The sequence below is a fragment of the Apis mellifera genome, linkage group LG8, assembly GCF_003254395.2.
Source record: "Apis mellifera strain DH4 linkage group LG8, Amel_HAv3.1, whole genome shotgun sequence".
Lineage (NCBI taxonomy): Eukaryota > Metazoa > Arthropoda > Insecta > Hymenoptera > Apidae > Apis > Apis mellifera.
Window position 1 is genome coordinate 7,241,228 of NC_037645.1, and position 26,077 is coordinate 7,267,304.

A 26,077-nucleotide genomic window follows, 5' to 3' on the forward strand; every position below is an offset into this window, starting at 1 on the left:
TTAAAAGAAAATTTTTATAAAAACTTTCTTATTTGTGAAAAGCGCTGTATATTTGTAATGTATTATTAAAATAATATATTATAATATATATATTATATATTATATATTATATTATATATTATATTATATATTATAATATATATATAATATGATATGCACATATACATGCATGTGTATATATATATATATATATATATACACACACATATGTATTAACAAGCAAATTGTGCATTTTTTATTTTATCAATTAATAAATATCAATCAATTATGTCCTGTCTTTAATTAAAAACTATATATTAAAAAATATTTAATTATGATATATAATTTTTTGAAAGACTTAATTCAGAAAAATAAAAAATTTATATATATATATATAAAATTCTATATATATATATTTTTAATTAATATTTCATAAAATCTTAATAATTTTATAATCTTTATTTTCTAATAAAAAAAAAGTCTACTAATTAATATATAACATAAAATTATTTCTGTTGCAATTATAGTTTAAAAACAATTAATATTTTCAAATCTATATAGTCTATAAATTATTTATTATAGTAATTACTTCGAAAAGTAATTGCATGTGTCAAAAACTGGTTCTGTTAAAATGGACCATACTAATCGATATTTTCAAAAGCGGAGAAACGCGGATGGTTCAATCTTTAATATTAATTTTCATATTTTATAAAGCAACAATTATTATAATTCAACGACAATTAAAAATTCTTAATAATTTTTTTTATAAATTTTTATTTATAATATATTTTCACATATTTAAAATATAATATCTATTGATTGGTTATAGTGATTTTTCGATAGTGAGGTTAAATAAAAATGTAATGATTGAAAAATTATTAATTCAATGATAAATGAGACAAAAAACAATAAAAATGATAGATTCTTTAGACTTTATGATAATTAATCATGATATAACAAAAATTTGACGGAGTACTTAAAAATTAAGAAAATATAACACAATGAAATCTGTGTATAAATTATTTTTTCTGTGCCTTATCTTTATTGCACTGATCATACTACTTAATTTAACAAATTTCTCCAATAAAATCTATGATGCACGTGTTAAAGAAACAGTTGTTTCTACTACTGTTAAAAAATTTCAAGCATCTTCTGTAACAGAAGTCACAATTTGTGTAGTGGTTTGTGGAGATAGAGTAGATGAAGCATTGACTATGCTCAAATCTGCCTTAGTTTTTACACATAGATTTTTACAATTTATTATTCTGGCAGAAACCAACTTAATTCCTGCTTTTAATGAGAAGTTAGCAGAATGGAAACTTTTGTCAAACAAAACTTTTGATTTTATTGTTAAACCTATTACATTCCCTAAGGGCAGTGATGCTGCAATGTGGAAAAAACTTTTTAAGCCTTGTGCAGCTCAACGATTATTTCTTCCAGTAAATATATGAAATATATTAATTAAGAAAAAATTATTAATGTATATTAATATTTACATAATTTGTTTATTACAGTCAGTATTAAATACTATAGATGCAGTTCTCTATGTGGATACAGATACATTATTTTTGGCTCCACCAGAAAAAATTTGGGATGAATTCAAAAAAATGAATTCCAGTCAATTAGCAGCTCTAAGTCCAGAACATGAAGATCCTAATACAGGATGGTATAACAGATTTGCTAAACATCCTTATTATGGGAAGTTAGGTGTGAATTCTGGAGTAATGTTGATGAATCTCACAAGAATGAGAGAATTTAGATGGATAGAATATGTGATACCCATTCATAAGCAATATAAATTGAAGATAACTTGGGGAGACCAAGATATAATAAACATTATATTCCATTATCATCCTGAAAAACTATATGTCTATTCTTGTAGATATAATTACAGACCTGATCATTGTATGTACATGCCTGTTTGTATAAAGGCAGAAAAAGAAGGTGCTTTGGTTTTACATGGTTCCAGAAGTACTTTTCATTCTGAAAAACAGCCTCCTTTCAAAGCAATTTACAGAGCCATGCAAGAATATCAGTTAGGTACAGATCCCTATGATTATTTATTAGTGCCAATGAGAAATTATTTAGCTCTGGAGCATAAGTCTAACTGTGGTAAAGTGTGGAAAGCATTTATTATTCAGCCTGAATTACACTTAGGACAATAATAATATTTAAATGTTTTTTTAACATATAAAAAATAATCAATAGATCAATCTTTTGATCAATCATCAAAATAATTCATGTTTGATATACAGTATAAATAATTTTATCCATACGTAAAATAACTATGTTCCATAATATATTCTGATTTTATTAACAAATGTGCTGTGATTATTATTGTTTAATGTAAAAAAAAAATCGTGTTATTAGCTAGCATTGTTTTGACAATACTCTTTGAATAGCTTTAGATAACATTTAAACAATTTTTTTGTAAATTTAAAATTCGATAGATTACTTTTATAAAAACTTTATTATTAAGCAAAAGATATATTATTCATAAAATATTTAAAAAAATTTTTTACAAATGTATTGTCGCATTTTTTTATATCTAACTATAACTATAATTATTTTGTTATTTCGAAATACATATATATATATATATATATACATATATGTTTTTGTGATACTTTTCTTATATGAAATAAAAAAAAATCATTCGAAATTAAAATATTGTTATTTTTTCCTAATGAATGAATTATAATAATATAATACATAATAATAATGTAACTATAGTAATTTGTCTTTACTTGAAAGAGAGGGGGAGTCATTATATTGAAGATTCTGAATAAGGGAACCATAGTACGTTGATACGTTCCTGTGAGTCATGATCATTCGTGTGAAATTGTGTTACCAAATATTCCAATATTTTCTCTTGAAAATCCTATCATAATTAAATAATTTAACTTACTTGGAAGATCCCAATGAGAGACCAACCACAAAAAACTTTAACTAAAAAAGAAAAGAAATGAGATCCACAATTCACGATCCACAATGAAACACAACGATCGCGTGGCCAGTGAATTACTGTTCTGATAACGATCAAACGGATGGTAATAAAAGCGATAAAAACGAAATCCATTAGTACAAATTTAATTAAAAAATACTATTTGTCAGATATGAAAGACGTTTTTTTTTTTATGTTAATTTGCATCTTACTCGTACGATAACATTGTTTTCTACTCCATACAGAGCAAAGGTAAGAGATTTTGCGATTACATGAAGAATATTTATCTTTGACTTTTCATATGTGAAAAAATCTATTTGAATATAATTTTTATAGATGATAAAATAATCAATTAAACAAATAAAAGTAGAATATAATAATTAATAATTGTGATAATTGTAATGCAAATCAACAATTCAATATCAATTTCTAATAGATTTCTTCTGTAGATTAGTTTTATTATATTATTGCATTTTTATTTTTGATATTTATATTTTAAGTATATTTTAGATGAAATTTAAATTTAATATTAAATTGAGAAATTTAGAAATAATTTTTTAATTGATTTTCTGAATAATTGAATTCTTTTTAACATGATTGTTACAATCGTACATGGAAAGATCATATCATCGAGTTATAAAATTCTGGATTATTTAAATATTTTTTAAAATACTATTTTCATTGAATTATTATTAAAAAACTTTCTTACTTTACAAACAAATTAATTTTCTTTAATTATTTTATTTATTAATCTTATCTTATTTTTATCTATTTTTTATCTCTATATCAATAATGTTATCAATTTAACATATATATTAGAAAAGACTAATAGTATTATTTATTTGTAATAATATGAAAGATTTTGTAATAAAAAAAAATAAAATAAAAAAATATTAAAAATAAAAAATAATTTAAATAAAATAAATAATTAAAATAAATAATAAAATAAAATAATTAATAAAATTTTAGAATATTTTAAAAAATACAAAATTTCTAAGCTTTGTATATGAATTCCAATTAAATTCTATGAATACAAAAAATTATATATAAAATATTTAAATATTGCAAAAAAATAAATTTAAAATTCATTATTCATTATTTATATTTAAATTCTAAAAGAAAAATTTTTAACAAATTGAATTAATCACGTTTTGTTCCGCAGAAATAGTCATGCCGTTATTTAAATCACGTGCTGCTCCTAGATCTTCCACACCAGAGAAAGAAAAAATTTTGAATAATGAAACTCATTACTATAATGATCGCAATCAATCGAATGGAAACAAGAATGATCAAGAAGGCTCTCAAGGAATTTTTGATCAGCAACAGAACAGCAATCAAGAGCAAAGGCGATCTTCTAAAATTTCTAATTCTCTACCTGTATTCCATTGTCAATTAGCACATGGGAGTCCAACAGGATTGATATCGGGATTCAATAATGTACGAGAACTTTATCAAAAAATAGCAGAATGTTATGATATACCAATCGAAGAAGTAAGTCTTTTTATGATTTAGACCTATCTTTTTCTTTTCATAATAGTTAATAGTTTGATAAAAACAATTTATCTATATTTGAATATGTATAATAGCTTTATATATAATTAATTTTCTAAAATTTTTTTATAATTTTCTATATAAGAATAAATAAAATTTTTTTTAATACATATAATTATTTATTATAATTATTGCAATTTATAAAATGAAAAAAGAATAAAATATCAATATATATTTAATATTATAATAAAAAAATAATTTTTTCTGCGATTTATTTACTTTTATATACAAATAATGTTCTTTTCGTCGCATAGGAAGAATATCCCGGATACAGGAAATATCGGTTCCGGACTATGGGCTCCGGCTGATCTGGCGAATAAAGTTAAATGTAGTTTTCCATATAATAGATCGTAAAAAACAATATTAATATCTACTTATCAAATTACAGCATATATTTTTATCTATATAGTAAATAATTAAATCAGAAATAATATTGAATCAACTTTCACTATGAATATTTTGTGTTATTTAAAAACTTTTGTGAAAGTTAATTTGTAATTAATTATATTACATTTTAATTGGACGAATTTTTAAAAGTAAAAAGTAAAAATTGAATAAAAAACAAAAAAAATAAATCACAGAATATAATAGGTAAAATTAGAATAAATATTTAAATAAATATTAAAAATAATAATTATTTTTAATAATTATCTTTTTTATATTTTGATTCTTTCTTATAATTAAATATATTAAAAAGAATGAACATGATAAAAGAAATATTATAATGATTGGGAAGTTTATTTCGATAATCTTCCCATTTCGATAATTACAAATTAACTAATATTTCATTAACTAATATTTTTAATTATTTCAGATACTTTTTTGTACTCTGAATACTCATAAAATTGATATGAATAAATTGCTGGGGAATCAAATAGAAATAGGAGACTTTATATTTGCACATAAGAAAGGTAATCGCGAATTTATAATTTGTTTAACATTATTTCGAATATTATTTAGTTTTTTTAATTTTTATTAATTATTAATTTTTATCAGGAACACCTAAAGAAATAGAATTAACCAAAACGAACGATTCTTTTGGATTAACAATAACCGATAATGGTGCAGGATATGCTTTTATAAAACGTATCAAAGAAGATTCGGTGATCGATAGGATAAAAGTAATTCAAGTTGGAGATCATCTTGAAAAAATTAATTCTATTAGCTTAATTGGCAAACGTCATTTAGAGGTAGCAAAAATGTTAAAAGAAATTCCTAAGGGAGACACATTTACTTTAAGAATTGTGGAACCATTGAAAAATGGGTTTGCCAATATTGGCCCTCGGGGAGATATGAAAAAAGGAAAGAAATCCGGTTATGGAACTGGAAAAGAAACTCTTAGATTCAAAGCTGATGGAAGTGCGCAAATTATAGAAAAAGTAATTTTTTAATTAATTATCTACTTTATTAATTATCCATTATTAAAAAATATTATTTATAACATAAATATTTGTAAAAAATTATTCTTTTTCTTTTTAATTTTTAACTAATAGGTGGATGATGCTGTCACTATCGGTATAGAAAAAATTAACGTAATATTGGAAAGTTATATGGGTATTTACGACACGGAATTAGGTATACAATACATATTATCAAATTGTATTTTAAAAATACAATATTTTTTTTTTGCAAAATTCAATATTTAAAAATATTTTTTGTATTTTTGAATAATATTCATCGAATTTATTTATGTAAATAGCTACACAAATCTGGGAACTCGCAAAAGACAAATGCAATAGTATAGAATTTGCGGAAGCAATCGATAATTCAGATTTAGAAGATTTTGGATTTAATGATGATTTCGTTATCGAGTTATGGGGTGCTGTGACTGATGCCAGAGCTGGAAGACATCGATGATATTAAGATTTACATTAAGAAGTTATATCAAGATTATATAAATTAAATCAAACAAATATGAATTATTCTCTATTATGATGAGCTTATTTGTATTTTAGAAATATAATATATAATGGAACTGTAAATTATTTATAAAAACATTTAGATTTGTACAATTTATATTATATATTATATATATTATATATATATAAATTTATACATTTATATAATTTATATAATTATATATGTAAGAATTAAATAAAATAAAAAATAAATATATTTGTACAAATTAAATAGCATATTTCTGAAATAATACGTAGATAATATAATATAATGAAAATAGAAAATAGTTAACTATTCATTATTTTTTCAAATGATTAGATCTTTATTATATTTTTATAAATACGAATTATATTATAATTAACAATAATTAATGAATGAAATAGATTATATTTAATGCACTAATTTTTATTTTGATTTTTTTTAATATAATCCTTCAAAATAAAAAAATTTTATTTTATATTTTCAGTTCGATTTTTAAGTTTCGAAATTACTTCTCTTTCGGTTATATTATAATTTTAGAAATATTTTATATATAAAAAAAAAGTAAAATTTGAATGAAGCTTATTACATATCGTGACTTGACATTATTATATCATCATTTTATTATGTGATTTTTATATTTTTTGTTATATTTATAATATTTATAAATAGTTATACTTATCTTATTACATACTTATCTTATTACAAAAACAGGAAAAAAATAATGGATTAACTAAAAATGAATTATTTTAAAGCTCATTTTATGAAATAATACAAAAATAAGTAAAAATTTAGCAAAAAAAAAAATTTTTTAATGGAGTGATAATTGTGCAAATTATAATTGCGTTTCATTTAAAAGAATTTCACAACTTAATATTTTCTCTTATCTTAATCTCGGTATAATTTTTTCTTATGTAAATTTATAATTAAACTGATAATAAGTGATATTTTAAAAAATTATTATTTACATTTTATATATGTGTGTATATATATATATATATATATTTGACACTTTAGTATGCTGCTAGTTTAGTAAGCTAGTACATTTAAATGCACCGAAAAATTTAATGTATAAAATTTGAGAATTTTATTTATAAAAAATGGTTTTTGCCATAACTAGAGCCTGTTGTTTATTTTTCCGTGTTAGTACAGGATTTAAAAGTAATTATAAAAATAATAAACTCTTAAAAGTAAGTAATATTGATATAAAAACTAAATAACCTATACTTTCTTAAATAATTTGAGATAATATTATATTTAGATTAATTATATTTAGCATTATATATATTTTGAAATTTGAATATATTTTATTTATAATTTTATTAGTTTTAAAATGGATAATTTGTTTATAAATAAATTTAGATTATTATATCTATTATTAGTTACCTCTTTCATTTAAATTAAATAAATATTTCTTTCATCAGATCTGTTCAGCAAATTTCTCCATAAAAACTGATATCTCTCCTCTAGAAGAAGAGATCCCAAAATTAATACCTCCAGTTGGAGATGGAAAAATATTTGAAACTGTGGAAGATGCTATATCGGATATGCCAGATGGTGCTAAACTTCTGATTGGTGGATTTGGACTTTGTGGAATTCCTGAAAATTTAATTTCAGCTGTGTTAAAACGAGGTTCTAAAGATTTAACTGTTATTTCAAATAATGCAGGAGTTGAAGATTTTGGATTAGGTATACTACTAAAAGAATGTAGAATTAAAAGAATGATTTGTTCTTATGTTGGTGAAAATCCTGAATTTGAGAAGCAATATCTTAGTGGTAAATTAGAAGTTGAATTAACTCCACAAGTAAATATTAATAATAAGAATTTTTTATTTAATTATGTATAGAAAATTTTATATTACACTTTTAAAATTTAGGGTACACTAGCAGAACGTATTCGAGCAGGAGGAGCTGGAATTCCAGCTTTTTATACTCCCACAGCATATGGAACAATAGTACAAGAGGGTAATGTTATTATAAAATATGATGAAAATGGAAATGCAGAAATATCTGGAGAACCAAAAAATATAGCACAGTTCAATGGCAGAAATTATGTCTTAGAAACTGCTATTACTGGAGATTTTGCTCTTGTGAAAGCTTGGAAAGCAGACAAAGCTGGCAATCTAATTTTTAGAAAATCAGCTAGAAATTTTAATCCAGTAATGTGTAAAGCAGCTAAAATTGCTATTGCTGAAGTAGAGGAAATTGTAGAAATTGGACAATTGGATCCTGATCAGATTCATTTGCCTGGAATTTATGTAGATAGAATTATCAAAGGTCTTTCATATGAGAAACGCATAGAGGTTTCTTTCATTTTTATTAAAATTATTTATTTAATTATTTAAATTATTCGAATTAAAAATTTTTGTTTGTTTTTTTTTTCAATTAGAAACGATTCACGAAACAAAATATAAAACCTAAAAAAGTAACACCAGCAAGTAAAGCAAGGGACAGAATTATTAGACGAGCTGCATTAGAATTCAAAGATGGAATGTATGGTAAGAAAGAATTTATTTTATTTTTAATTAAAATAATTAAATTATTCTAAATATATTTTTATAGCAAATTTGGGAATTGGTATACCTATGCTGGCTTATAATTATATCCCTAAGAATGTAAAAATAACTTTGCAATCCGAAAATGGTATCCTTGGTGTGGGATCATTTCCAAATGAGTCAGAAGTTGATCCAGATTTAATAAATGCTGGAAAAGAAACAGTTACAGTTTTTCCAGGAGCTTCTTTTTTTAGCAGTGATGAAAGCTTTGCAATGATCAGAGGGTATATATCCAAAAATTTATATATACAATTATATGTACAAATAATATATACAATCTGAACATTAAATTATATCATTTCAATAAGAAAAAAACTATGAATTTCAATTTTTTCAGAGGGCACATTGATTTAACAATACTTGGTGCTATGCAAGTATCAGAGAATGGAGATTTGGCAAATTGGATGATTCCAGGTACTATGGTAAAAGGAATGGGTGGAGCAATGGATTTGGTTTCTGCAGCAAGCACAAAAGTAATAGTCACTATGGAACATAAAGCTAGAGATGGGAGTCCAAAAATTTTAAAAAATTGTACTTTACCTGTTACAGGTAATATCAATATAAAATGAACATATAAAAATACATATTCATATATAAAGATCATATCTGTTAAAATATTTTGAAAAAAATATTCACTCATATTGATTTTAGGTCAACAATGTGTCGATCTAATAATTACAGACATGGCAGTATTTGAAGTGGTTCAAGGAGAAGGATTGAGATTAATTGAAATCGCACCTAATATTGATATTAGTGATATTGTTAGTTCTACTGGTTGTGAATTTTCGGTAGTTGATGATCTTAAAGAAATGAGACAAGTAAATTTAGATGACTGTCAATAAATATACATTCTTATATTCTTTTAAATATAAAAAATAGATATCAAAAATTTGTTTTTAAGAAAAACAAAGGGAAATATTGATATTAGGAAAGTAACAATTAAATTAATTATTATCTCTAAATTATAAAATTACAAAATTATCTTTTATCTCTAAAAATTGTAAAGTTTTAAGAATTGTAAATTTAATATAAATACTTTATTTTATGCAATACATATAGTAGTTAGGATTTAATAAAGGTAATATATTTTTTGTAATATATCTTTTAAGATTAAAAAAATAATAAATTCTGAAAAGATCAAATTTTCTTATATTTTTAGCATTTTAAAATTTCCAAAAATTACTCTCTGAATTTGGCTTTTATTCTTGCTGGAAGTGGTAATAAATATAAAACACTATTTAATATACTTAATCCAACAGCAAAAGCCAATGAAATTAATAAATTTAAATCAACATTTAATACTTCTGAAATATTTTCACCTTCACGTGTAAAGCGTTCTATTAAATAAGATCTTCCATCTGGATATCTACATAGTTCTGGTATTCCTGGGCATGTGAAACTCTCATTATAATGTAAATTTAAAAATATGGGCACATCAATTGCTAATTGATTTAGAGCTAATGATGCATATCTAGCAGGTAATGTGGTGGAAATTGCAGCAAGCCAATAAGGCAAGCCTTTCAGACTTCTGATGGTGCCTGATGAAACTATCAAAGATACTAATGTCATGTACAAGACTATTATTCCACCTGTAAAAGGTTTGCCAATAATCATAAGCACAGCTACAGTTATTTGTTCTGCTGCTACATAACTAGCCCATAAAACACCACAGGCATAAGCCCAAGTGGATAAATCTAATTCTAAAATAGGTACGAGAATACCAATGGTAATCATAGTGGATATAAAACTCAATGGCAAACTCAATAATGCATATGCAGTTAAGAACATAGCTCCGCCATATAGACCTTCTCTTTTTTCTTGATAATATCTGGCTCGATATCCTGGAACTTTATAAACAAAATAAATTTTATAATATTAAATAATCTCTTGAATTGGATAAAAAAAAAGATTCGTTAACACTTACAGAGAAGAGCTGTGCATGCTATTCCAACAACATAGAACAATGTTACTACATTAAAAACTAAACCACCTGTTTGTAGAAATATTCTGGATTGTACAGGAGTCGAATGTGAATATAAAATGCTCATTAAGGCTATAGAGAATGGCAGCAATAATAATCTAGCAGCAAAGTGCCCCAAACCACATTTATTGAAAGCAAATGTTGCTGCCATACCTCTTCTAAAATGTGAAAAAAAATATTATTTAATGCTAATTATTTTAGAAAAAGTATTTACTATAATATTATATTTATAAAAACATACAAATAAAGAGCAAATAAAGTAGAAAAACATCCTGGCTTGATCCCTCGTCCTAAACCTTTGTGCATAATTCCTAAAGGCGTATCTTTGATATTGGGTGGAACTTGGGGTGCCTCTTTCATATAAATAACACCCTCGGCTTTAAATTTTTCAACCAGAACAGATATCTGTTGATTAGACTCTAAAAAACGATCTCTAGAGCGGCGATCGACAGTTGATAAACATACTAAAATTATAAATATTATTTAATAGAATTTAGAATTATTTATTTTATTTTTTAAACTTGAAATACTTACAATAATACATTAAAGGATTTTCAAGTTCAGGACATGGAAAACCGATATAAGTAAAATAATCTAACATACTCCGAGTTGGCCCTGAATAAACTACTGCTCCTAAACATAAAAGAGTCACTCGACTAACGAAAGGTAGTACATCTGATCTAGGAGTTTCCATCGTTAGAACAACAATGGATCCCCTTCTAGTTGCATAAGACCAAAGCATAGAAACGATTAAATATGTGTTCAAAGGATCGGTATCCCATGTAGGTTCGTCCAAAAGTAACAATGTAGGATCTTTAGCTAATTGCACTCCCAACATCAGTCTTCTGTACTCCGGCTTTGTTAAATCATTTACCGATCTATTTGCGACTTGAGATAAAGCCAGATCAGCTAAAGTTTGTCGAAGCCTTGCTTCTCTATTATTTAAATTAGCAAGCCATGTGGCATATATCAATGTCTGTCGAACTGTTAGACTAGGTAATAAATGACATCTATGAGCAACATATCCACCATGTCGTCTGAATAATTCTGGAGTTAATAAATTATTATTTAAGGTGACTCTACCCCTAGTTTCTCCTTCTGCTCTTCCGGCTAAAAAACAAAAAATTTCTAAGTGATTTTTGATCTAATTAAAAAAATTTATAATTGAATCATTATCTTACCGATTACATCGAGTAGAGCTCTTTTTCCAGATCCTTTTGAACCCAGAATTGCTAATACCTCACCACCATGAACTCGAGCGGATACATCTCTTAACACTGCAGTCGGTTCTGACTTGCTTAAACAACTTCCTTCAATAACTACAGTAGTGGAATGAAATACATTTGAAATATCTAAAGTACAGTCCGATGGGATCATTCTGAATCTATTTGAATTACTTCATAACGATCCCTTGAAAAAAATAAATTTATATTTAACGAGAATAAATTACAATAAATTTTAAGGATAATTGTATTAAAACGAAGAAATAATAATTTTTCCAATGATAATATTTGAATACAAGGATTACGTATTTAGAAACACGCGTAAAACAGACAAAACGCTGTAAAGTCTAGCACTGTGATTAGAGAAGTGAACATTGCAAGTAAAACGTAGCCAGTAATAACGATACCTGGCTGGGAGTTGGCTTCATGAGGTGAATGTCTCCTTTGAGAAGAGTTTGGTGGGAGGAAGGTAGTATCAGTAGTAATTCAAGAATGTATTCATTAATTTCAGTTCCCAATCCTTTCTTCAGCCTTCTCATAACGCATGAAAAAAAAAGGACCTTTTAAGTAACTTTCCTTTCAATTATTTATCCCTATTATCTTTTAAAAATATTTACAATTTTATATACAATATTTTTCATGCTTTAAATAAAGTTTATATATGTTTTCAATTATAATAACTTACTTTTAAATGTTTATTGAATATCAGAGACAATAAAATACAATTAAAAATTCATTAGAAAAGAAAAATAATTGTCAATCAGTTTGGAAATTCATATAAATTGAAACTCAGGGCCCAGATATTCTATAATTACGTTACTGCGAACTTGAAAGATCAACGAGGAAGGAAGGGAACATAGAGAGGGGAATCCGTTGGAGGTTCGGAAAGCACGTCTGTCAAAAGGCAGCGTTTAGAAAAGGCTCTTCAACGTTGAACATACCGATGCCATTGCGGTATCGCAATCGCGGATCGGGTGATGCATTCACGGGTCCTTTGTTGTGCGATTCTAAGTTGACGACTGTAGTGTTTGTCTTTAAAATTTTCATCTGTAGAAAAATTTTCATCAAGAAGAAAAATAACAAAGAAGATCAGGAAGGAATCGGCGGAATGGAGGAACAGCATCACCTTGACTCGATCAGACTCGCTTGAAAGCTCATCCTGAATACCGGTGGTGAGTCATTCTCACAAAGATTCCCCAGGATGTATCAGATTTCGTGGCACGCGCAATTCCTGACATTCACGTTTCTCTTTTTTATATATTTTGCTAAAAAAAAATAGATAAACAAATATAATTTTTTTTTCTTCTCCTGAGTAAAAAAGTGTGATTCATGGATAATTGCAACATTTCTTATCCAAGTTCTTTAAAAAGTGTTAGAATAGTGTCTTAAAATGCCTTAGATGATTTTCATGGATCTTTTCATGGAAAAGAAGAAAAATATAATATAAGGAATACGGGTACATAATTCCATGGCTAGTCATGGTTCAATGACTGGAAACCTGATTTTGCATAACAAGGAAAATTCTCTTGATACAGGTGACATAGATGAAAGCAATAAAGATTAAGAACTGCTTTTCTTAAAAAAAAATAAGAATAAAAATCTTAGTTATTTACAAATTTTTCAATAAATTAGTAGTAGCTTATGAAACATTGAAACACTTTTTAACAAAGAAAAGAAACTCAATGAACGTAGTTAATATTCCGTAACCACACTTTCCTCTTGATGATTTTCATTTCACTGTCGATGCTTTCACTCGCTCGATAATAATATTATAATTTGAATTAATTAAAAATTAATTTAATTAATCACTATGTTAATCTCATCATATTTCTTTTTTTCCAATTAATAGTTTAAGTTGAACGATTGAAAAAATTGTGAAGGCTGTATATAATAGATAAGATTAATTAAAGATAAGATCAAAAAAAAGAAATGAAAAGATTTTATTGTGAGTTTTAATGACATTATAAGGATAAAAAAATACCTAAATTCTTTGAAGACAACGCTGATGTTTGGAGATTTCAATGAACGCATAAGACATGTTTCCTACACCTTCCCACGTGCCATAGACGGCAGTCTGGTCAATTTGCAATGTTAATTAATTCTTTCTTGTCGCCGACAGGGTACTTCCATAGAATATTGAAAAATCCGGCAGCACTGACCTCAGTGCACATCTCTATAAAACGATTTTTATTCTATTGTGTGTCTCAATAACGGAATGAATACAAATAATTGAGCTCTTCAAGTAAAGTAAAAATAGAACATAAAATAAGAAAAGTTTAATTGCTTTTTGTTTACAAAAATATAAAAAGCAAATTCTTCGATTGTTTTTAATAATATTTTTATGTAATATTTATTTTTTTTTATTTTATTATTTTTTTCTATTTTACTTTATCAATGGAATATTTCTTTTTAATTTTTAAAATTCTCTTTGGACTAACAAAATAAAATTTTTTATAAGTAATACTGTAATGTAAAATTTTGTGTTATAAAAAAAAAAAAAAGATAGAAACTTACCAAACCAGCATAATTTACTTTCAATAGAAAACATGCTGGTACTCGTTATCGTTTCTGATAATATTAATGTCAAGGTTTGTATTTTGATCAATGCATCAATTTGCTCAATAATTCGGTGAATTTTTTATACTTTCTTGTACGCGGTATCCAGGCCACGGTTTATTCAGACACGTTCTTTATCACGTGTATACGAGATTGAAAGACATGTTCATAGAAATCAGTGCGTGGGATAGTCTCACAGTTAGCGGAAGAAATTTCGAAACCAGAAATTAAATTATCCAAGTCTACTAGATTTCTGAAAAACGCTTTGATTAAAGAAAGAACGTGTATGTCAATCTCATGTATTGTATATATTCATTGAATATAATATTTATGGATTAAAAATAAAATAAAAGAAATTAGACTCTCACGAGATTATTATATATTTATTATAAAAAATAAATGAGAAATAAATTTTCTAAAAAAAAAAAAAAAAGAAATTGTTTCTATTATTCTTGTTCTTGTAAGAAAATAATTTATACTTTCTAATGAAATGATTTTTCTCTCAAGTTTCACTACGATAAATCCTATTTATTAATTTATATTTCATAATTTTCTAAATATAAAAACAAAAATAATGGCAAGGATTAAAAATCAATAATGCACTTCGCTAAAAAAGAAAAAAGAAATAATATAAAAGAAGAATGTTATCGCCACATCAAGTTACATGCATGTTCATGATAGTTAATCCATTTAAAGTGGTTGCTCTACTGGCACACAACTATTGCTTTTCATTATGAAAGCCTATATTCAGTGAATTGAAAAGTGAATTAGCATACTGCTTAATATTTGACGAGAAAAATCATCGAACCGTAAAACACATATTAATTATATATTATCTTCTACAGAGCTAAATTATGCTTCATATCGAATCCAAGATATGTCGACATTTTTCAGAAAGTGTAACTAGAAATTTTTAGACGTTGAAGAAACGAGGATATAAGGAAGAAAAATGTATAGCGGCTAGTTTGGTACAACTGTTGCAGAAACGGGATATGCAAATGAACAGTTAACTCGAATATAAGATAGTTATCTGATTCTAAAAAAAAGCTATGCATGATGTTACGTAAATCAAGAAAAAAACATGATCGATGATCGAAACTTATTGGATCATAACATTAAACAAAGAGAAATCAAACAATGTAAACATGAAATCATATAGAATTTCTAGTTAAATTCTCAATATGATGATAAAAGTAATAGACGATAAATTTCTATCTCATATGGATATACTTTTTTGGAATATGAAATTAAAATTATAAATGAGAAAAAATTGTTCTATGAAATTATTAAAGATAAATAAAAAAAAAAATTTTAAATTTAACTTAAATAAAAATTTCTGATTACTTCATAGAATTCTTCTAGTTCAATGGAACATGATGGAATAAAGTTTGTTAGTTGCCCATCGAAAGTAATGATTAGTAGTAGAAATAACATAGAATCTTGACTATTTTCAATTGTACCGTTATACGATGATGAATAGAAATCTCAGCTGATTTTGAAAATGTGTGGAATTTTATAAATAAAGAAAATCCATTAAATAATAATAGACTATTTTCATTTAATGGATTTTTCATTTAGGTCATTAACAATTTTTATGTTATTTCAAATTCATCAAAGAAACTATTCATTTATAAGTACTTGCAAGAAAAAGGAGGAAAAGAAATTGACTAAACATAGTGATTCACAATAAAAGTCTAGAGAAACATCCTTTGTTTGAAGGAACTGCTGAAAGAATGCTTAGTTTCGCGCAAACATATAGCAAGTGAGTCAACATCTAACGGGAAGTCACTTGGTAGATGAAAAAAGATGTTTCTATGATGACATCTGACTAATGTTATTTGCATGGACCCGATATAAAAAGAATATTATCTCAGATGACTATTCTATTGTGCTTATTAATTTTTCGAGATTGTTAAGCTTTATGACTTAAAACAATTTTAACATTTTATGATTTTTAAGTATTTTGATGTCATTTATTAACGCATAACATGATTTACAAAAATAAATTTTTATAAAAATTAAAATGATAAGGATCAAGTTATAACACGAAGTAAAAAAAATATTATTTTAAGAATTTCAATAATTTTATAATTATTCAAATTCAAAAATCTTATATATATTTTCAAGTTCATCATGAACTGCACCGTTAAAAGGAATGTTGCTTAGCTTCTCTTGGCCACGTGTACCACGCAATGAGTATAGTTATGTGAATGTGTAAGACTAAATAGCATTCTATATAAACTTACCGGGATATGAAGCAAGGTACTCTTGCGAAATCGGTTTATTCGTTCCAAAGATATTCAATGAACTTAGTTTGCGATACGCGTTCTGAAGTTAAAAGCATCTTTATAACTAAAAAAAGAAATTGAGAAAAAAGAAAAATTAAATTATAAATTGTTAAACACAATACTTTAAAAAAGTTTTAATATCTTTTAATGAAAAAAATGTCAAACTATTAAATATATTTATAATTTTTATAATCTTATTAATTGAGATGTTGATGTTGATGTTTAAGATTTTTTTTTCTTTTTATAAAGTTATGATAAGAAATATTAAATAATCAAATAAGCAAAGAAAAAACTTTATGCATTATTTTAACAATAATGGATGATTATTAATATTAAAAAAAGATTATAAATATATATAAATATAATTCAAAATTAAAAGAATATAATAATAAACTAATATTAATTTAAAAATTAAAGATAAAAACAAAGGATTTAATTCAATGAAATTTAATTAAATGAATTAAATTAATTGAATTAAAAGATAATAAATATTCAATTATATACAATAAAAATAATTATATTTGAAACGAATTCCAATTCTAATTTCTTCTTTTCCATAATATAAATAGAAAATTATTCAAGAAATGAATAATTTTGAATTTTCAATGACAAGTAATTTAAAAGAGTACTAATATTATTCACATAATATGCATATATATACTTATGGAATATTACATGTTAATTTTTTTAAATCTATATATGAATACATATTATATTTTCTATATTAAATACTAATATTCATTCCAATATCAATACTTGTGTTTTTTGTTAATTTATAATATGTAAAATATAATTTTCCAATCAATATAAACAATAAATGAATATAAAGTTATTATTTAAAATAATTTAAACAAAAAAATAAATTAATTTCAAAGATTTTTTCCTTTAGAATATTTTTCAATTACACACATAATCCTTTAAGCATATAATCATAATAAATATAAATTCTGATCATAATAATTTGATTAATATTAAAAATTTAATGATAAATTATGATATTGATTATTTTATAAAAAAAATAAATAAAATCACTTACATTTTGATCACATAGTTTAATTGAAGCTATGAATGTAATGCAATCCGCAGATTATTTTATTCAGTCTCACTTGAATTGTTCAGATACCACAAATCATGGGATCGGAAGCGTGGGAGCTGGAACGAAGATACTCAGTGCCTGGGGCATTAGACACCAGAGGCCTAGAGCCTCCAGCCAGCGAAGACCTTCATGCTTGGTCAATCTACAGGTATTCTTACTTCATTTTTAATTTTCAATTCTAAAAAATATTGTAATTAATCATATATCATTCTTTCAGACAAAACTTGAATTCCGATTTTACGGATTCAGCACTTGGATCAGCAGAAAAATCTCCTCTCCCATATGGAAATTTTCAATTGAGAGACTCCACAGTACAGAGTATTCTCAGACATCCAAGATACGGGCCAAAAAGTCCCTTAGCCAGCAATTCATATACTTACCTAAAATTTGGTCTTCCAAGGGTTCTTCCACCTAGTTCCAGAAATAGAGATGGCTCTAGTGGTTACGATTCCAGCGAAGAAGGTCGTAGAATATCTCATGCAGGAACTTCTGCACATGGAACTTCTGCTATGAGATCTGCTAGGAGTGATCCTGATTTTAGACACGTTCATGCTGTTCCTAGAGAACATGCACATTCTCAGTTGACAGTTTCAAGGGAAAATCCTAGATTGAGAAGTGTCAGTGAAGCGAATCTTCTTCACGGAGGTAGTAGAACGAATAGAAGACATAGTATTGCGCCTATAGATCCAGGATATGGGGTTCACGAACTCAGAGGTGAATATCCTATATTTTAACATTTATATTTTTATATGCATTTAGATGTTTTTTTAATTTCGGTTATAATTAATAGAGAAAATTAATTTTTAGGGCATGGGATCCTGGGTCCAGAGAGTTATACATTACCTCTAAGGCCGGTACCATGTCTTCAACATCCTCATCTTCAATTACGAGGTGTAGAAGCTTCAGGATCTGATGGTTTGCCTCTTTTGCGAGGAATTACTTTAGAAGCTGGAGCAACTGAAGTATTAGCCATTATGGCTACTACAGAGAAAGAAGGAAAACATATTGTAGAAACTATTGCTGGACGAAAGAAAATTAAAAGAGGAGATATTTTGCTAAATGGAAGATCTGTATCTTTTAGAACTTTAAGGTATAATTTATTTTTTAAAATTATTTTGAATTATCAATTTGAATTTTTTTTTTTTTTTTTTAGATCTCGAGTTGCTTATTTGTCGACGGAAAATAGTTTAAGTCCAGGTTTAACTGCCCAACAAACTTTAAGTTTTTATATGCTTCTTAGAGGAGGTCCAAATACTTCTAAATTAGAAGCCGACGCAATTCTTCAGGAACTTGGTTTAGAAGCAACCAAGCATTGTCTTGTGAATTCATTGACAACCTCTGAAGCAAGAAGGTTGGCTTTGGCGTGTCGTTTATTACAAGATTCACATATTCTTGCACTAGATAGGCCAACACATGGTTTGGACATTTTCGACGCTTTCTTCCTCGTAGAATATTTGAGACAATGGGCTAACAGAGGTCAAAGATTAGTAGTATTGACCTTACATCCACCAACTTATGAGATACTGACGATGGTATCAAGAGTGGCACTTACGTCCGGTGGAAGAATCATGTATTCGGGTCCCAGAAGGGATATGTTGCCATATTTTGCTCTTGCAGAATTTCCTTGTCCTCCATTTAAAAATCCTTCTGATTATTATCGTACGTAATCTTAATACTATTGATATTATTAATAAATTACAAATTATCTATTTCATTATATTCTGTTTTTGTTCATTTTTTTTCGTATGATAATAAAAAACCAAAGAATTATTTTTAAATTTTTAACAATTTTCTTTTTCAGTTGATTTAGTAACACTCGATGATTTATCTGCGGAAGCAATGCTAGAATCCTCCCAAAGAATCGATCATCTAGCCGAGCTTGCAAGAACCAGGCTCCCAGCACTAAGTGATCCTGGACCACCTGGAACACTTCCTCCTTCTATTTCGAGTCCTAATATATTCTCACAAATTTACGCATTACTTCTGAGGACTCTAATCTATAGTCAACCATGGACATTGACCAGATTACTTAGAAAAATAGTTATTTCTGCCTCCTTAAGTATTTTACTTGGTGCAATATTTTGGGATGTAGCTGGGGATTCAAATTTATATCTTAGAGACCGAATTGGTTTTCATTATGCCAGTTTAGGAATTTTCTTCTGGCCTTTAACTTTAATAGCCATTTATGAAGTGGCTGATTACAGACCAAATGTGGAAAGAGATATTAAAGATGGCTTATATGGAAGATTTGTGTGTATTTTAATGGAGGTAAATCTTCAAAGATAGTTATATTCAATCATTCATTTTATTAATTGGATCTTTCTTTTCAGCTGCTCTGTGGAATACTCTCTTGGTGCATAATTTATTTGATCTATTTGGCACCAGGTTATGCTATGTCTGGTCTTCACCTAATACCAGATGAAAATCTAACTTCCTTATGGAATTATCTTGGAGTTGGTTTACTTTATTTAATGCTGCAACATTTAATCTGTATATTATTTGCTCACATTTGCAAATGGACATATTTAGCTTCTTTATTTTCTGGCATTGTAATTGGAGAAATGACTTTAGCTGGAGGAGTGACATTGCATCTAGAGAATTTGCCAAATTGGTATCAAAAAATTAGTCCAATGCAATGGACTCTATCTTTGTTGTTACCTCCACTTCATCAAACAGAAGTCATGAATAAATTGACAAATTGTAAACCAAAACAAATTCAAAGGCAGGATATTATAGTTCAAGCTGCTTGTGAACCACCTGATGGCATATTAGCATTGTATGAAATTGCACTGCATAAATTTAATGTAAGAGGAGAATTATGGCTAGGAATAGGAATAATTATTGTCAGTATCCTAATTATATTAGTATTCTTATGTATTAGATACACCACTCCTAAGAGACTTAGGAGTGCACCAAACAAGCCATAAACATAAAATGCAACAATTTAATGACTGAATCAACATCATTCTCAATTCATGAATATATCATATCTTTGTATTTTATTAATGTTAGTAGAATATTCTTAATTAATGTTATAATTTTATAAGTACAATATAATATAGCTATAGATAAAAAATATGATTATTTACTTCATCATAAAATATAAGTATTTTATCATATCACGCTCATAAGCTTTGATATTTGTCTATTATCGTTATTGCGATTTTCTAAAGTAATAGACTTCAGAAACTTGCAAAATAGACTTAATGAAATTCCAAAGCTTGATGAGCCGATACATTCTCTTCTCCAAATGTTTTAAAATTATCTATTTTTTGTAACGATATATAATCAAATCAATCAATACAAATGTTTTTATGAAATAAAAAAAGGATTATTGAACTTCTATTATATATTGATTATTTTTTATAATTTTAAATATTTTCTTTTAAATTTAGTGAAAAAATTTTTAAATTTAAAATTAAAAATAATTTAGTTACATTTAGTTTATATTGAAAATAATTGATTAATATGAAAAATTAGTTTCGTCAGTTACTTTACGAAACTTGATCGCAAGCTCCATCTACAACTTTAAGAATATCGGTAAAGTTCAATCGGTAAATATGATTTTTCATTTACTGGAATCGAATTATTTTTAAAAAAATATATGAATATTAATTAATCATATTATTTACAAAAAATTATTAAATTTATTTCTCAAAAATCGATTTAGTTGTTTTTAAATTTTAATCTATTCGTGATTTTACAAATTTATTATCAATTATTGGAAACTAAAAACGGCTAAATCGATATTTTATCTCAGACAAATATATCTGTCGACTATATAATAATCTAATGCATAATATAATGATAATTTTCAAAAAAAATAGATAACCTATATTTGTTAATTAGTTAAACCATATAATTTTTTCAAGAAGATTATTTAATCAATTAATTTTTTAATTATTTTCTATTTAATTTTTAATTTTTATTTTAACGATTCTTCTTATCACAATGAATAAAGATATCTTAAATATCATAAAATATTTATATTAATAGTTTCATAACTTCGATATTGAAAATCATGAAAATGAAAAAGATGGCTGAAATTTTATATTTGAACATATTATTTTGCAATATTATTATGAAAATTTTAAATATTTTTCGATGATTTTCTTAATCAAACTTATACATCTTGAAAATTGTTATTTATCTGATAAATTATTTAATTAATTTACAATATTCTAAGAATGTTATTATAAATTCATATTAATTAAAATTCTTTTTTTGTTTTATAATATTCTCAACACCCTTTGCAAGTTTCAAGGCTCCGTCAATTCGTTCACTGAATTAGTACAAATTGGCAACAGAGCAATCGTCGTAAATGCCAACTTCCGTCGATAAAAGTAATTAACTCATAGTTGTAAGCTGGGTAAGCAGAATTCTTGGAAAAAGCGTGGGCTTGTTAGGCAAAGATCGCAGAACAGAGTCACGTTCTTGTTTCGCGAGCATTAAACTTTAGCGTGGTGTCGTTATACTTCAAAATCAATGAACCACTCTCTATTCCACATTCGATGTGCGTACATCGAACTTTTGATTCATTGAGATTACATACTACGTGCATTCATTCTTCTTATTTTCATTTCATAGCATTGAATTATCCTTAAATATTTCTTCTAATTTTTCAAACTTGTTTTAATATCTTTAACAAATTATTTTATTTTAATAAATTGTAGAATTAGTAAAATTATTAATAATTCGAAATATATATAGAATATCATTTAAATATTTTTTATTATTTGTTGATTTAAAAAATATATATAATTTTAATAAATAATTATTACTAATATTATTACATACATACCAAACGAAAATTATATTGTTATTGATTCAAATATAAATCATTTGACTATATTTCAAAACTAACCTCATTTTTTCTCCTTTGTTTATATTTAATATATACATATATTTTATATTTTATATAAAAAAAACTGCTTATATTCTTTAAATAAATTACTTAAATACTGCAAAAATTTAAATTAAATTACTATCGACGATTATATACACGAATCATCATTCCAATTCCTAGCAAGGTCTTTCTACAGGCAGGAAGAACAAAAACGGCTTGAGATAATAACAAGAACCTGTGAGTCGCGTGGGCGCGAATGTATAAAGCATATTTCGTTTTCTCCCTCCTGATCCCGTTCGCCTCTTCATTGATTATTTTACTTCACCACCTACCAACATGCGTCGGCACATTCTATATTAGCACGTTACTTCTATCCACAAACCATCATACACGGACACGTATTCTTAGATATGCTAAAGCAAATTACTAATTAAATTCTTCCTCAATTTCATAAAAAAATTATTTTGTCATTAATGGATATATTTTAATGAATTATTATAAAATTATAACATTATAGTTAATGTTATTTATAACATTTAATGATTTAATTATTAAATATATAAATAATATATATGTTTATATATTAACTTGGTTGGAAATCAATAATCTTTATTTTTTGAATATATCGATAATTGCATAAATACTCAATCGATACTTAAAAATTTTAATAATCGAATTTCGATATATATTTTCGATACATACATATGCATAATTATATATTTTTATCATATTCATTTATTATTTTTTCGTAATTTTTTATTGTAAATTTAATATTTCGTTTAAAAATAATTTTTTTATTTCAATATTTTATGTTATATGTTCTTCTAAAAGAAAAAATATTTGATTAATTAAAGAAGATGCAAAAAATATTTTGATTTGATTATTATCAAGTAACGAAACTAGCGAAAATAAGTATAGATTAATAAAAGTATAATATATATTATAAATAAAATTTTGATATTGTTTAATATACCATTCATTAAGCTATTTAAACAAAATCATTAATACTTCGTTATATATAATGTAACTTTTAACATTTAAGTATTTAACATACAAGAATATAATTTTAAAATGTAAGGATGCTATTTACATAATAATAAATGTAATTATTTTAATTGTTGAATGAAAAAAATTATATTACAAATTATATTCCAATATATTGAATAATAATATATATATTGATATTATATTATATAATTAAAAATATTAAACTTTAAAATTTATTTCTGCAAACCAACGAAGAGATGCAAAATGTCAAGTATTAATAATATAATTCATAGAAAGATTATTTAAAATTATTTAAAATTTAATAATCATAATAAAGATAAATAGTCAAATTGCGAAATACATTCACTATTTTAACAATTTTAACAATTTTAACAATTTCAACAATTTTTTGGAAAAAACAAGAACATCTCAAAAACTTTCATCTTTCAAAAAAATCGAAAACAAAAATACAAAAATTGCTATTGTCAAAAATTTATTTTAAATTCATATTAATTCTTAACATATAATTTATAAAATATTTAATTAAAATATAATTAGAAAATAAAATTCTTAGATTTTTTATATTCTCAAGTATTTTGTAGAAATTTATATAATCAGAATTGAATTGTAATAATTGAATTAATAATTAATATCGGAAATGAAAATAAAATTCTCAGCGCCATCTATTTATTAATAGATAATAATCAATTTATGAACTATATATTCTCTCTAAATATATTCAAAACTTAAAAATATTCTTAAAAACTTAAAAACAATTACAATTTAAAAATTAATTAATAACTATTATTTTCATTAAAAATAATTAATGAAAAAATATATAAAAAAACATAAAAAATATTTTTTTATTAGCACTTTATAGTATTCAATTTGTTTAATAAATCTGTTATACTTGATAAAAATTATTTTTTTTCTTATAAATGGTAATATTCAACAAATGCATGAATAAAGAACATTATGACATTTTAAAAATTAAAATTAATTATACGCTAATAGAACTTCAACAGAAAATTTTTTTTTTTTAAATTTAATAATAATATTTGATTATAATTTATTTTCATTATTTATCAATCTATAATCGAAAATTATATATCGATTAATTTATAACATCTTCTGTTCGTCCATTTAATCCATTGAAATATAGAAGAAATTGGATAATTTTGAAAGCTAATAAATATTTCTATAAAAGAAATTTCAAATTTTATGTAAGCATATAAATTTTAAAAATCATTTAGAGAATTCATTTGTTCTTTAAAATTTTTTTTAGAATGAAAAAGAAATATTTAAATTCTCTAACCTATAAAAATCTACTGATGATCTATGATTATCAATTTGAATTCAATATTTTCATGACTAATTACAGCAAATATTAAATAAATTGGATTTAAATATTTAAGTAGAGATTTGCTTCGTTTACATTGTTATTTTACTTGAATATTTTATTTGTATATTTTGAAAAATCCTCATAAAAACTCAAATGTTATTTTTGTATAATGCAAGATTTTTAAGAATTAAAAATATCATTTTGATTATTTTATCTGTCATTTTATTTTAAAGCTTAAACAAAAATTTGTAGATTAATTGAAAAAATCATTTTTTTTTACTTAATTTTGAGAAAATGACGAGAAGATTTCTGAGAATTTCAAATATTATTTCAATAATAATTTATTCGGAATTTTATTTACTTTATTGAATTTTGTGAAAAAAATTTTGTAGATTTTTTTACTATATATTTGGAAATTGAATCAATACCTGTCGCCGAGTTGCAGTAAGAAAAGCTTCTCCAACGTCCAAGTAACGAAGAAAGCAGCCGGATGCGAGAGAGGCAAGGGACGTCATTATCTTATCTCGAACCATTTCCTGTCAACCTGGGGCCGCTTTTCGTGGTAATCACATGCACACGCCTACGCAGTAATATATACAAGCTAACATATATCACATACATATATTCGCGAGTGCGTGCACTAATGTCCAGTCAAGTGCCAGGGAGTATTGCTTCCGGTGCGTATACCAGCATCCATTTCGGTATTAGTACGTTTATGCATGTGTAGAAGTGTTCGATGTTACATCGGGTAAGGTACTATGAACCCGATAATCGGCTTCCTTCTCCGGTAGACAACAGGAACCAGATGTCTATATGATTCGCATTGTACAGGTTCATAGAAACGAACGTTT

At 25.4% G+C, this 26,077-nt stretch overlaps 5 protein-coding genes across 6 annotated transcripts; 4 read left to right on the forward strand and 1 right to left on the reverse strand.

Moving 5' to 3' along the window:
* Window positions 1–541: 541 nt before the first annotated feature.
* LOC552516 (glucoside xylosyltransferase 1) lies at window positions 542–2,300 on the forward strand. The gene is made up of 2 exons (XM_624892.5): window positions 542–1,418; window positions 1,494–2,300. The coding sequence occupies exons 1-2, from the start codon at window positions 981–983 to the stop codon at window positions 2,142–2,144; spliced, it is 1,089 nt and encodes a 362-aa protein (XP_624895.1). The 5' UTR covers window positions 542–980; the 3' UTR covers window positions 2,145–2,300.
* Window positions 2,301–2,765: 465 nt separating this feature from the next.
* LOC552503 (PDZ domain-containing protein GIPC3) lies at window positions 2,766–6,599 on the forward strand. The gene is made up of 6 exons (XM_624878.5): window positions 2,766–3,175; window positions 4,086–4,414; window positions 5,289–5,385; window positions 5,471–5,853; window positions 5,968–6,049; window positions 6,174–6,599. The coding sequence occupies exons 2-6, from the start codon at window positions 4,094–4,096 to the stop codon at window positions 6,329–6,331; spliced, it is 1,041 nt and encodes a 346-aa protein (XP_624881.1). The 5' UTR covers window positions 2,766–3,175; window positions 4,086–4,093; the 3' UTR covers window positions 6,332–6,599.
* A 423-nt stretch (window positions 6,600–7,022) lies between these two features.
* Window positions 7,023–9,783, forward strand: LOC409157 (succinyl-CoA:3-ketoacid coenzyme A transferase 1, mitochondrial). The gene is made up of 7 exons (XM_392681.6): window positions 7,023–7,542; window positions 7,777–8,157; window positions 8,230–8,655; window positions 8,742–8,850; window positions 8,915–9,131; window positions 9,245–9,456; window positions 9,559–9,783. Exons 1-7 carry the CDS (start codon window positions 7,453–7,455, stop codon window positions 9,747–9,749), a joined length of 1,626 nt encoding a protein of 541 aa, XP_392681.2. The 5' UTR covers window positions 7,023–7,452; the 3' UTR covers window positions 9,750–9,783.
* A 250-nt stretch (window positions 9,784–10,033) lies between these two features.
* Window positions 10,034–13,141, reverse strand: LOC726513 (ATP-binding cassette sub-family G member 5). Of its 2 annotated transcripts, XM_006564513.2 has the most exons (7): window positions 13,053–13,141; window positions 12,519–12,642; window positions 12,070–12,298; window positions 11,423–11,998; window positions 11,130–11,352; window positions 10,832–11,046; window positions 10,034–10,754 (listed from the first exon to the last, which is right to left on the reverse strand). In XM_006564513.2, the coding sequence occupies exons 3-7, from the start codon at window positions 12,263–12,265 to the stop codon at window positions 10,087–10,089; spliced, it is 1,878 nt and encodes a 625-aa protein (XP_006564576.1). In that variant the 5' UTR covers window positions 12,266–12,298; window positions 12,519–12,642; window positions 13,053–13,141; the 3' UTR covers window positions 10,034–10,086. The 2 variants fall into 2 exon arrangements, with proteins under 2 accessions (XP_006564576.1, XP_001122245.1); XM_001122245.3 differs by lacking the exon at window positions 13,053–13,141 and having other exon boundaries at window positions 12,070–12,519.
* A 2-nt stretch (window positions 13,142–13,143) lies between these two features.
* Window positions 13,144–21,129, forward strand: LOC413844 (ATP-binding cassette sub-family G member 5). The gene is made up of 7 exons (XM_397283.7): window positions 13,144–13,283; window positions 18,075–18,199; window positions 18,269–18,765; window positions 18,859–19,141; window positions 19,205–19,710; window positions 19,853–20,319; window positions 20,382–21,129. Exons 2-7 carry the CDS (start codon window positions 18,087–18,089, stop codon window positions 20,976–20,978), a joined length of 2,463 nt encoding a protein of 820 aa, XP_397283.1. The 5' UTR covers window positions 13,144–13,283; window positions 18,075–18,086; the 3' UTR covers window positions 20,979–21,129.
* The last annotated feature ends 4,948 nt before the right edge of the window (window positions 21,130–26,077 follow it).

Coding starts and splice junctions, on each gene's coding strand:
- LOC552516 (XM_624892.5), top strand. CDS start 981: ATGAAATCTGTGTATAAATTATTTTTTCTGTGCCTTATCTTTATTGCA. Junction 1,419..1,493: donor CTCAACGATTATTTCTTCCA/GTAAATATATGA, acceptor TGTTTATTACAG/TCAGTATTAAATACTATAGA.
- LOC552503 (XM_624878.5), top strand. CDS start 4,094: ATGCCGTTATTTAAATCACGTGCTGCTCCTAGATCTTCCACACCAGAG. Junction 5,854..5,967: donor GTGCGCAAATTATAGAAAAA/GTAATTTTTTAA, acceptor TTTAACTAATAG/GTGGATGATGCTGTCACTAT. Junction 6,050..6,173: donor TATTTACGACACGGAATTAG/GTATACAATACA, acceptor TTATGTAAATAG/CTACACAAATCTGGGAACTC.
- LOC409157 (XM_392681.6), top strand. CDS start 7,453: ATGGTTTTTGCCATAACTAGAGCCTGTTGTTTATTTTTCCGTGTTAGT. Junction 8,158..8,229: donor AAGTTGAATTAACTCCACAA/GTAAATATTAAT, acceptor TTTAAAATTTAG/GGTACACTAGCAGAACGTAT. Junction 9,457..9,558: donor TTGTACTTTACCTGTTACAG/GTAATATCAATA, acceptor TATTGATTTTAG/GTCAACAATGTGTCGATCTA.
- LOC726513 (XM_006564513.2), bottom strand. CDS start 12,265: ATGATCCCATCGGACTGTACTTTAGATATTTCAAATGTATTTCATTCC. Junction 11,353..11,422: donor AAATCCTTTAATGTATTATT/GTAAGTATTTCA, acceptor TTATAATTTTAG/TATGTTTATCAACTGTCGAT. Junction 11,047..11,129: donor ACTTTATTTGCTCTTTATTT/GTATGTTTTTAT, acceptor TTCACATTTTAG/AAGAGGTATGGCAGCAACAT.
- LOC413844 (XM_397283.7), top strand. CDS start 18,087: ATGGGATCGGAAGCGTGGGAGCTGGAACGAAGATACTCAGTGCCTGGG. Junction 19,711..19,852: donor AAATCCTTCTGATTATTATC/GTACGTAATCTT, acceptor TTTCTTTTTCAG/TTGATTTAGTAACACTCGAT. Junction 20,320..20,381: donor TTGTGTGTATTTTAATGGAG/GTAAATCTTCAA, acceptor CTTTCTTTTCAG/CTGCTCTGTGGAATACTCTC.